General features: G+C 37.9%; 1 protein-coding gene across 1 annotated transcript in view; it reads right to left on the bottom strand.

The window, feature by feature from the left end:
• The window catches only part of LOC105054528 (uncharacterized), a 28,374-nt gene extending 20,156 nt beyond the window's left edge, over positions 1-8,218 (bottom strand). Inside the window, exons 1-7 of the mRNA XM_010936063.4 lie at positions 7,959-8,218; positions 7,727-7,834; positions 6,522-6,667; positions 6,353-6,434; positions 5,759-6,177; positions 1,101-1,533; positions 780-1,003 (exon numbers count right to left, since the gene is read on the bottom strand). Coding sequence (XP_010934365.1) covers positions 780-1,003; positions 1,101-1,533; positions 5,759-6,177; positions 6,353-6,434; positions 6,522-6,667; positions 7,727-7,834; positions 7,959-8,111 — 1,565 coding nt within the window. The 5' untranslated portion in view covers positions 8,112-8,218. The remainder of the gene's footprint in view (positions 1-779; positions 1,004-1,100; positions 1,534-5,758; positions 6,178-6,352; positions 6,435-6,521; positions 6,668-7,726; positions 7,835-7,958) is intronic.
• Positions 8,219-12,379: the final 4,161 nt, after the last annotated feature.

Raw genomic sequence — 12,379 nt, 5'->3', positions numbered from 1 at the left:
TCTTGTCTAGCAGTAAATGAAAAATATCCATAGAAAAGCTTAAGGAAAGTTACAGTTCAAAATGGCATAACCCTTTCCTCCTTTTAGGCAGTGAGTTTATGTGAAAATGCAGGTGGATTATGACAACAATCCATATGCCAATCAGTTTTGTATTATTTTCAGTGCAGTTTTCTCAGTTAGAACAAAGAAGAAAAATATAAATCTTCTTATCTTCATTGTAATTTCTTTTGTTGCATTTATTTTCTCCACAACCAAACAGATCCTATAGTCAATGAATTCTACCGTTCACTTCGAAGCTAAAACTCTAGACTTCAGGTGATATGTTTTTTTCAAAAACAATAGAGTTTGGCAAAAAAAATTTAAAAAAAAAAAAAAAAGAATTTTTCTCATGAAATAAGGTGGAGAAAACACACACATTACAGCACCCACACATGCAGAAACCAAAACCCTGCCCAAATCCAAAATAATTCCAGTAAAGTGAGACTTATAAGCATTAGACAGGACTGTGAGGATCAAAGTATGCAACATGCAGTCACAAAGACAATGACCATGAAGGTAGTTGGCCAATAAAACAACATTTCCAACTGGGAGAACTCAAGACTGAACACAACATTGCTTCATCAAAGCAATTGCTTGATCAAAGCAACTCTAAGGATTAATATGCCAATACCACCTTATACTGGATTGCTCGTTTCCACTTTGACTAGATACTTGGGCAGTGCAAAACTTGAGAAATAATAACAGGGAAAGAAACAAAGCAAAGAGGTTGAAGTTCTCACATATTGGAAGAATCATTGTAGTTGCATACAACAATAACTTTGCCAAGCCATAACAAGCCTTTGCACTCAATTTTTTGTTCTTGGGTAACATCTCCAAAAACACGCCATCTTTTGTAGCGTAAGTCATACAAGATGAGCCCATGGAGACCTGCAACTGCCAAGTACATGCCATCTTTGCTAGCCACAACATGCAAAACTGGCCAGTTTTGGGAAATATAAGAAACCTGGTCCAGAAATACAATCATCTAAGAAAACTGGTGAAACATTCCATATCTAAAGGATGTAAAAGAAAGCAATAGCTGTTCTATTGCAAAACCTAACTGGAAGATTAAGATGCATTATTTTTAGCTCATCTGTATCGTCAGGTTGCACCACCAGAACCCGATCTTCACCATAAATAATTTGACGAACATAACTTGTGCCTGAAAGTCCTCTGTTAAGGCAGCATTTTCCAAATGAAAATGCAAGAATTCTCTCTGATGAGTTTTCTTCAACAGAATAGAGCTTGTATCCATACTCATCCCATTGCACATGTGAGGTTCCACCCATAAGAGGCTCAAATTTTAAATCCTGACTGGGTTTCGCCACAGGAGAGAAAGCAGAATTAATTCCAGTTTGACGTATCGTGCACATCAAACGACACCCTGACGTAGACCAGACAGTAAGTCCTCTAAATTTCCACCCTACTGCAAAAGCGCAATTGTCAGGCGTCCAGGCTATACAAGTAACAGGACCAGTATCCTCCATAGAGTAACTGCATTTAATGGGGAAAAAATGTTAAACTAGCATATTGCTTTTTCAATGGACAATGGAAAAAAGCATGTACAGCAGCCCACATTAGTGAGTTATAATCAAGTATGGAAGAACACATTAGCTGATCTTGGCAGCATGTTGTTGCAAACAAACAGTTTAGATGATCAGGGTAAGCAATTTTCCAATATAATAGTCCATCAAACAATTAAAAAAAAATGCATCACCCAAGTGCATATTAGGGCACATAACCTAAGATAATTTTTAAAAAAGGGTGTTCGAGAGGGCTCAGTTAGATAAATAACCAACATTGGGCTATAATTATATGATCCTCCATGAGTTACTGTCTCCTCTTTCTCTCTCCTAGGTTTTGACCAAGGGTGTACCTTCCTAGGGTGCCAGCCAATGTTGGTAAAGATGTGGAGAGTTTAGGAAGAGTTGATGTCAATGTAGTACATAAGCTTTAGAATTAGGTCACTCCATACATAACATTGACATATTTTGCAATAAAATCCCTGTATGATACAACATTATCTTACAGGTCTTTTGCTACAATGAGAGCATTCTCTAAGTCAAAGTTGCTACATGACAATGTCAAGAAGATCAGTATCTAATCAGATGCATGGAACAATTAGAAATGATGTAGAACATGATCTGACATGGATACACTAAAGTAATAAATCTCTTGATCAAATATTTGGTTCCAAATTTCCACTTGAAAACCATCCTAGCCACCCAATGTGCTCCAATCAATAAAATATTGATAATATTTTTGTTTGGCCGTATCGCAATTAGTAGGAAGAACTAGTTATTACCATGAGCTAAGACTGAAGGAAAAATGGAACAAGATAGATTCAGAAGTCTAGAAGTCCAGTGCCAAATCAATATTTCCCATGCCAATTGGGGTTCCATCCAAATTCTCAACTCTAGCAATTCACTTTCATGTTTGGCAAGTCTCACTCAGATGGCTTCAGGTTGAGACACAGACATTATGGAAAACTTGTCAGCCTGACCGCAACAGATCTCTAAAATCAAGCCAGACCTGCTTATTGAATTTGTAATCCAACCTAACACATGTAACTCATTAAATAAACAGGTCAGATTGGGTTAGCTCTATGATAATAGGTTAAACATGTCTTAAAAAGTTTAAATGAATTAAATGGATCTTAAATAGGTCAATTTCAAACTGTGTCGACCCAACCCAATTACTAAATAGATCAAAACAAGTTAGATGAGTCAGGAATCTAAACATAAATCTAACACATTAAACAATTGGTTTTACTCGGGTGATCCATTTGAATGTGAACTTGTTTATGCTAAACCTGAACTCACTTATCTCGGGTCAGTTGCAGGTCGAGTTAAGAGGTCAGGTGATAAATTGCACCCCCTGATATTTACAACGTTCTAAAAAGGAACCATGTTTGTCCAGCCTCATCCATAAATGATCCAAGTATGAGAAACTGAAAGACCAATCCTCCCAATCATCTAAACTTTGATCACTTATCATATAGTGCAACCTTCGGAACATGGTGGCAATCAAACTCATCACAAAAGGATGACATAATATACTATAACATTCATTTTAATAATAACACAATTGCTTCTTAAGGCACTATTTAAAAAAAGTTCCACTAGCCCCCTAAGCCAATTAGTCATCCATTTCCAGTCCCATATTCGCAACATGCATATTGAAAGTTTTACGAACAATGATTTTCTCATCACATTCACAATCTTCATAACCTGGACAAGCTTTGAGTGTATTAACTACTTAAAGCTAAAAGCTTAAGCAAGTGAATAGACCAACAATGTATATCAAGCTAAACCCCTCCGTCTTTTGTGGCCTGGACCATGTAGATGGATAAAGAAATCAAAACATGAGATGAGTAGGAAAAACAACCAAATTAGTTAAATAAATAACTGGCTAGGCAAGGATTTGAACCCATAGCCTCTAACAGCTTTAGCTCTAAATAACAAGTTAACTAAATAATTGATTTCAAAATTTTAAATTTTTAGGTAATATGAATTTTGATTGAAATCATAAGGAAATTCAACAAATGTTTATCATAATTAAGGAAAATAAATAATGATAGAATAAACTAAGACCAGTCATGAACAATAAATCTGACACCATTTTGGAATGTTTTATCTTGATATCTGCATGTTTTCTGGTCATTTTACAATGAAATAACTAGAAAACTACTTTTTCAAAATAAAATGTTCAAAAAACCATATTTAGAGTGCATAATGTCGTTAACAATCCAACATAAGATAAAGAAACCTATGAAATTCAAGCTCTAGGATAGCACTTCTCTTATAAGTCTCTCTTTCATATAACATCATAGATTCATAGTGCTTCCAAGTGTTCTCAAAATTTTTAACATTTAAATTTAGTACAGAGCATAGTCAGAAGTTTGGTATTTAGGAATAATTCCACAAGGTGAACAATTGCATAATTTGGAAAAAAAAAAATCCACGATCCAGGAAGAATTTGGAAGAAATTCAAAATTAAAATTTAATTTAAAAGTAAAAATAATTAAATGTTCAATAGATTTATAGACTTCAAAAATTTTAAAAAAAAATTGAATAGGAAATAATTGGAATTTAGAAAGGAAGGAGAGAAAAGGAATATTTTCCATGTTTCAAACACCAGTGCACTGGAGCATGGGCTCCACTACACATAGCTATATTTTGCACACCTGTTTCCCAAAAATCTTGAACATCATCAGGATGGAAAATGTTTCATACTCCCCAAAACCTTCCTGCACACCCATTTCAATGCAAACTCCCAAATTCCTCTACCTATCCACAACTTTGAATCGAGACATATCCACCCATCTGCAACTCCAGAATATGATAATCTATTTTGAATAATTTGTTATTTTGTGGTTTGTTCATTAATTTTGAAAATCTTGTGAACTATTTACAATCCATTCGTGGATCAGCAAATTAATTGCAGAACAATACATGTGTCCTGTGCTGTGCGAATAATTCATGCTATGGTACAGAGGAAAATGATTTTTTTGAAATCTGAAAAAAAAATAAAATGCAAATAATTGGAATAAACAACTCATATATACATTAATTTGGTCCTAAAAATCAGTTTCAGCTGAATTTTTGAAACCAAACCCAGTTTCCAATTGAATTCTAGCTGAACCCAAACTTTCAATTCAGTTGATTTTTTGATGAACCCACAAACCATGTACATACACCACTACCAGCCAATTTCCTAATTCACAAGATGTTCAAATAGAATAGAAACCAAAAATATTTCAAATCTAGCAATGATAGATTAGGAAAAGCAAAAATAGAGCATATCAGATTGTGTTAAATACAGTAACTATTTTACATGAAACTTAATAGTGCAAATTCATAAGAAATTATCAGCTAGGAAAGAAAATGTCTTAAGTAGACTTGTTCACGGGCCCGGCCTGATCAAGCCTGAAGCCTTTTGCATGAGCTTCGGCCAAGGTTTTAGGCTCAACGGACCGGGCCGGGCTTGCAAAATAAGCCTGTTTCTTAAACAGGCTAGGATCGGACTTGGGGATTAAAGCCCGGCCCAATCCCGGTCTGCCTCAAAATTTTTAAACTCTAGGCTTTTATGATTAAATTGTAGGTCTTATTGATGTAATTTAATAGAAGAAGATCTAGAATCTTAGAGTAGTTATTAAGTATTGAGATGAAATTGCTGTTAAAAATGTCTAATGATTCATAATTAGTTTTTTAAGCATTTTTTAGAAATTGGAAAAAAAAAATGTTCCAGAAGCCTGAGGCCAAGCAAGGAACCTGAAGCCCAAGTAAGCACTAGGCTTGGGCCTAGAAAGTAGGCCCCAAGGCAAAGCCAGGCCGGGCAGGGCCTAGGTCTAAGTAAATTATGTTAATTTTGGGGCAAAGCCCAACCTGGCCCATGAACAAGTCTCAATGGAAACTACTTCCAGCCTATCAGCAACCATATGTTTGCATCAAAAACTAGGTACATACATCTGTACCCTAAACCCGACAGCTTTTCAACCATTTTAGCACGATGAAACATAATATCCCACCATGTTTGAATGATCAGAACAGAGGAAAGAAAAGGTGCCAGACAACTAATGTTCTTCGCCTAAAAGAGTTATGTTCAAACATGCACACATTGCCCTAAAATCACAACCATTTAGGTTGGTAAAAAAACAAGAAATTCGGAGATTACTAGTAGCAATTCAGTAGCCTGAAAAAATGATTCCAATACTTACCCCCAATCGTACAAAGATATCGTACGAAGATGCATTGCACCATCTGCAAGGTCATATAACTCCACCACACCTCTACTACAACCAACAGCAAGGATCTGCTGATCGGAAGCTATAGAAGCGCACATAGCATCATCAGTGCTTAACCATCTTTCAGCTTTAATGGAATTGATTTGCTTTAGACCCTTCTTATTTATTGAACATAGCGCAATCTGACAGCCAGAATACAACACAATTAGCAACCTCAACTGCAATGACAACTCGAGCTGGATGACCGCAGAGCTTCTTGCACAGCAGGGAGCAGATGTTGGGATGCTTGGACCCCCTTCACAAGCAGAGGACACATCCACTAAAGAATGAATAGGTGCAGTCAAATTCTCAGAGGTACAAGGATGGCAACAAAGTCTGGAGATGCCAGATAACTGGACATAGAAAGAATATGTCAAGTGAATATACGATAGAAATTAGATGGGAAACAAGCAAGAAATATAAGTTCTTTCACGGCCACAAAGTATAATCAGAATGTTGATAATAGCTGATGTATGATATCAAAGTGCAAGAAGATAATAGCAAAAGAGAAATGGCATTTGTACGTACCTCTCCATTCCAGGAAAACAGCTGTAACCGCCCATCAGGAAGTCCAAGGAGCACGTTTTTGCTGTCGCAGACAAAATTGCTCCTAGGAAACAGATAATAGGAAAACAGACAAATTAATATTTTAAATGGAACAGAAAGTGAGCCTATATTGATCATAAAGAAATTATACGTTACTAAGTTCTCTGAAAAAGGTGCCTTCTCGGTGATAACTAGAGATACGGTAGCGAGAAACAGCCCAGGGAGATGTTTGCCTCCAATTAGCAGTCTCTTTCCAGAGAATTGGACCTTATAAATGTGGAAGAATGATGAAGAAGTCTGCAACAAGGCTAAATATAGGTTATAATGAGACATTACAACAAAAATGTTTGTTGTGAAGGTGTTACGGAATGTGCACTTCAATATGTGATACTCTAAAATTTATATCATACACTTTTCCTTTATAATTTCTCTTATTTTTGACTTCTTTGTATTTTCTGACAAGAGACAAAGCACAAAAATCACTGAAAGTATAAATATGGCCAAAATGAAAGTTCATTTGGTCTGACCAATATCTAAGTCAAAAACCAGTCCTTGAACATTTGTTGGTAACAGCAAAATACTCTCAGAACAGCTGAGTTTATTACTTGGAGGGTCTCGTATTGCTAAAAGCTAAATCCAAGTAATAATATAGGTTGGTACCTGTATGGATTCACCACTGCAGTCAACATAAAGAACGTCTGTGCATGCAAAGATTTCATATGTAACAACCACTTGGCCTTGTCACCCATAAATGAGGTAAGGTGTCAAATGGGAAAGCGTTCCTTAAATCATGATTAAATAGGTCATGTTATCATCTGGGCTCCTGGAGGTTGAGTTGGTGTTTTTCTATTACACAATGTAATGGTTCAGATCATATCATGCGTGGTGGACTTTCTAGCTGTATCAACCAAGTGTGAGAGGCATCAAAGTAATCATAACCTATGAAATCGCATTTTCTTGCGAGCTCAAAAGATCCAAAAGCAAAACCTAGATGTCAAACTAGACAATTCAGGTTCCTAGCATGTTAATACTCGTGTCCAATAATTTCTAAATATATTAAATCTTGAGTTCTAGCATCGCTGTGACGGAATGTAATTGCCCACTTTAGCAAGAAACTTTGAATACTTCAAATACAAAAGGGGAGATGGGGACGACGGAAAATGGCGTTACAGCAAAAGGCAAAACATGCTTGCCTCCGCCGTCCGGTTTCAGGAATCAGACGAATTGATATGATCTTGGGAGACCATATCACCAGTGGATCTCGAGATCGGAGTACCAAAAGATGAACCAAGAATTCAAGATCTAAAGAATTAATTTTTTCCTTTTTTTCTTTTTTTTTAAAAAAAAGGGACTCACAAGAACGGCGATGGTCTTGGTGTCGGGGCTCCAGATGGCCTGCAGATTCTCGCCCTCTCGTTGCACGGAATCGACGTCCCTCGCATAGCTGCCCAGTCTCACCTTATGCTGCGCTCCCCCGAAAAAAACCACAGAGAAGGCGGCAGCAATCAGCATGTAAGCAAGCGAAGGGAAGGCACATGCATGGGAAAGGGTGATAACGCAAGGAAGGAAGGAAGGAAGCGAAGGGAACCTGGGAGGCACTCCAGAGCTCGAGGCGGGTGGGAGCAACGGCGAGGAGGAGGCGACCGATGACCTTGAGGTAGACGATGCGGTCGGGAGAGGGGGAAGGGCAGACGCCCGGCTGCAGAGGGATGACCTGGGGCCATCCGTAGGCCATGTACATCTTGGACGATCCAGACAGAGATGATAACGGGAACGGTGGTTGGGGTATTCAGATTCTTGAGATTTGAGGCTTGATAGGGGGTGGGCAAGAGCAGGACGATGGGGTGAAGGTGGAGTGAAAAAACTGCGATACCAGGCCCGTTGGCGGAGGACAGCAGCCTTGACGCAAAGCAGGCCCAACTGGGCCGGTCTAGCCGTCCAGGACTTTCCACGGCTTGTTCGGCCGTCGATCCTTTCCTATACAAAAAATACACTATTCCATTTGATTGAATTATATAATATTATTTTTTAATATATATTTAATATTTATAATATATATATTTAATATTTTATTTTTTAGTTTTTTATTTAAAATTTTGAATGATAAAAATATCTCTCTTCTTCAAAAAAAATTATAACATCCTATCATCATATTATAATATTCTACGATCAAATTATGACTTCCTGCATACTGCACAAGATATCATAATTTTTTTTAAAAAAATTATAAAATAGGAAAGATATTTTTATTATTAAAAATTTATAAAATTTTTGAATATGAAAATGCCCCTCTCTTATTATGACATTCTGTGAAAAAATTATGAAATTATGTGTAGGAATTCATAAGTTCACCACAGGATGTTATAATATCAACACAGAATATCATAATTTTTTCAGATGTGGAAAGATATTTTTATTATTCAAAATTTTAAATGAAAAAATAAAACTCCAGATATTAAATGCACGTTGGAAAGTGGTGACTACATAGACCAATCGGACAAAATGGTTTAAATGCTCCATGTCAGGTTTTCTGCATCGAGGGTGGTGTACAAAGAATTTCTCATGGGAGCAAAAAAATAAATAAATAAATAATATGAGATAAATAAAGCATAAATTTAGACAGATAACCTTTCGAGATAGAAAGATTTGAAGATAGTAAGGAAGATTTTTTTGTGCTTTTTTGATAAATAAGATAACAAAGAGATTGAAAACATGATTTTAAACGTATACACAAACCATCCAGCAAAGAAGGAACTGGCACTCTCTGTACTAAATTAAAAAAAAAAAAAGAGAAACTGGCATGAGTCCACACCGGTTAAGATTAACCTAATTAATAAGCCTACCAATTCATCAGAGTTTAATGGTAATCAAGCTGGATATGGAGCAGTTTTATAGTCAGATGAGCTAGCAATTTTTGTATCAAACACTCTATAAAGTTGGTTTTTAGGACAGATGGATCGACTGGATTATGGACTATGTGAAGATCCCAAGCTTTACCATCTTAATCAATGATTTCCTAACGGACTTTTTTCACTCGACGGACAGTCTTCACTAAGGATGCTCTCTGTCCCCTATCTTTTATTTTGTGTGATGATGCTCTTTTCCGTACTCTTTAGGCGATGGTCCAGAGGACGGAGCTGGAGCCCTACCAATCTGCTCTTGAGAGTCAACCACTCTCGCACCTTCTTTTTGCAGATGACTGCTTGCTCATTAGTCAGGTCTCGATCCGAAACGCAATGTACTTTGCGACTATTGTTAAGGCCTATTGTCGAACTTCTGGCTAGCTTGTGAATCTATAAAAGTCCAATGTCACCTTTAGCCCCAATATAAGGGCCCAAGTGAAGCAAGTGATTTGAGACAAATTTGAGGATCTCTATCACGAAATGGAGACTTCGGAGAGCTGACTACAGGCTCATGGAGCAGTGAATCCGAGAGCACCTCGATGGCTGGCATGCCAATACTCTCTCTATAATGGACAAGACTATCCTCATGAGATTGGTCTTGAATTCCATTCCGATCTACCTATTAGTGAATACTATAGTGCCATAATCTTCTCTTAGGGTCTGAAGTAGCAATTCCAAAATTTCTTATGGGGTACTCGATATGAGGGCATGGGCTTCACTTGCTATCCTGGGATGTGATCTACCAGTCGATGCAGGATGGGGGTCTTGGGATCCAGTCCTTGTTGGTCAGGAGGAAGGCTATGATTTCCAGACATGCAGCTAAATTCCTCACCCAGCCTGATTGTTTGTGAAGTAAAGTGATGAGAACTCGATATAGAGCTTAGAGCCCTGGGTCCCATATCCGGATTGATTATGACTGCTCATTCATCTAGAGAGAGACTTGTGCTTGCGCTCCAACAGTGGTAACTCAGATCAAGTGGCTGATTGGAGATACGACTTCGATTGATGTGAGCTAGGATGCTTGGATCTCCAATCTACCTATCTCTCATTAACCGATCTACATCAATATGAAGGTGGATGACTACCTACGGGTCTATAATTTGATCACTGCAAATGACGGAGGTTGGAGGGCTCAAGAAGTCATCTGCTTATTTGGTAGGCAACTAGCTGACAGAATTTTTGCCATCCCAATTCCTGTTCACCGGAGCCAGGACTTGAGGATGTGGGTGCGATCTTACTATCCTAAAGTTCCTGTCAGAAATCTCATTGATATGAGAGGACTAATGCCAGACAAAAAGATCGATGTGACTTAGATCTGGAGAGTGACTGCCCATCTCAAGATTAAGCTCTTCTTTTAAAAGCTTGCTTGGGATCGACTCCCAACTTGGACACTTATCAAAGATAGAGATATGGAGATTCCGACTACCTACCCAGCATCTGGGCTAAAGGAGTCGATAGAGCATATACTCTTTCGCTCTCCGAAGGCGAGTTTGATTTGGAAGATGGTGGATGGGCCAACCGTAGGGAGCAATTAGTGCCCTTGGCTTCCTCTCTTTCTAGATGTGATCCATCAGAGCATGACCAAGGATTCGCTTAGGGACGGTAGGATGATGTATGTCGCTTATCAGATTTGACTATCTAAGAATAGCATTGTGTTCGACATTGAAATTGTACCTATACAGCGAGTGCTTAAGAGAGCTTAATATTTAGCTGTGGAGTACTGCCACTTCGATACTGGTAGTTTGAGCCTTATCGTCCTAAATTTCTGAGACTCTCTTGCTACGCGTGGCGATCTAGAGGGTTCTGTTCATTTTCTGAAAATTTCCTCACTCGAGGTTTATCAAGGTCAACTTCGATGACAGTGTCAGAAATGACAGAGGTGGTTTGGGCTATGTCGTCCAAGGCCCAAATGCTATGTTGTTGGCAGTGGGGGCCCAAATGCTATGTTGTTGGTAGTGGGGGGCTCACAGCCCTTTGAACCAGCCATCTCCGGTGCCGAGCTTCATATCACTTGGACGAACATTATTTGCATGAGACAGGAGTTGCAGGTTAAGAGGATCTTCATTGAGGGTGACTCCACCACAATCATCGACTAGATCCAGGATGAGGCGAAGCATCTGGATATTCACCCATTTCTATATGATATCTGGAGATCCCTTCGTCACTCCACTATGATGATTGTTCGGTATATTTTTTGGAAGGCTAACAGTACCATGGACTGGATTACTCCCTTTATTGCTGAGCATATTGGAGATTGGACTTGATGCTAAGGTGATATTTGTCCCCGGGACCTAAAAGATACTCTAAACTCTGACTTTTTAAACTGTACTTGCACTAAAATGGTGTGACCGTCTTTTATATATATATATATATTATATATATATATATATATATATATATATATATATATATTATATATATATATATATATATAATTATCAGGGAGGCTTTAAATAGGACTGCTTCGGCGGTGCGAGCTTGTGTGATGAAGATTTAAGGGAGGCCATGTTGAGGGCAACAATTTATTTTTGTGTGGAAACGACCAAGCATGTAGTGCTCCATGGTCAAATGGTGGAGGATTCCAAGCAAAATTGCAAAGATTGATTTGATGCAACTAAATCTAGAGTCTCATTTTAATCTCACAATGCAACGTCTACATGTTTTCTCCTATGCCTTGGGCTCTGAAAAATGTAGGCATCAAAAAAATGAGCTAACAATTCAGCAAGTAACTAAAATCGATAATCAAATAATAAATAAGCAAAAACTTTAATGCTTGACCCGCTCATTGAACCCACTTAGTTCTTACCTAAGAAAGCAAGAGTAGTTGAAGACCCACTAGTAAGATTAAGGCAGATGCCCATGCAGAGTTTGACAAGCAACCAAAACAAACAAAGAATCTAAGTCAGCTTTTCTCTATCAGATCTGAAAATTCGTGCATGCAGCCGATACTGTTGCTATGTGCATCAGCTCCAGTGATTTTGCCACCTGTCTACAAGCTTCCGGTAAGTTGCTCGCGTCTCTGTTCTACCGTTCTGCACATTTAATATTCATCAAGTGTGACAAATAAAAATAAAATGATAGGTTATCTGACATAGTTCTGCCCTTT

This window comes from Elaeis guineensis, chromosome 11 (assembly GCF_000442705.2).
Source record: "Elaeis guineensis isolate ETL-2024a chromosome 11, EG11, whole genome shotgun sequence".
Lineage (NCBI taxonomy): Eukaryota > Viridiplantae > Streptophyta > Magnoliopsida > Arecales > Arecaceae > Elaeis > Elaeis guineensis.
The sequence above is the reverse complement of the archived record's forward strand: the minus strand, read 5'-3'. Positions and strand labels throughout refer to the sequence as shown.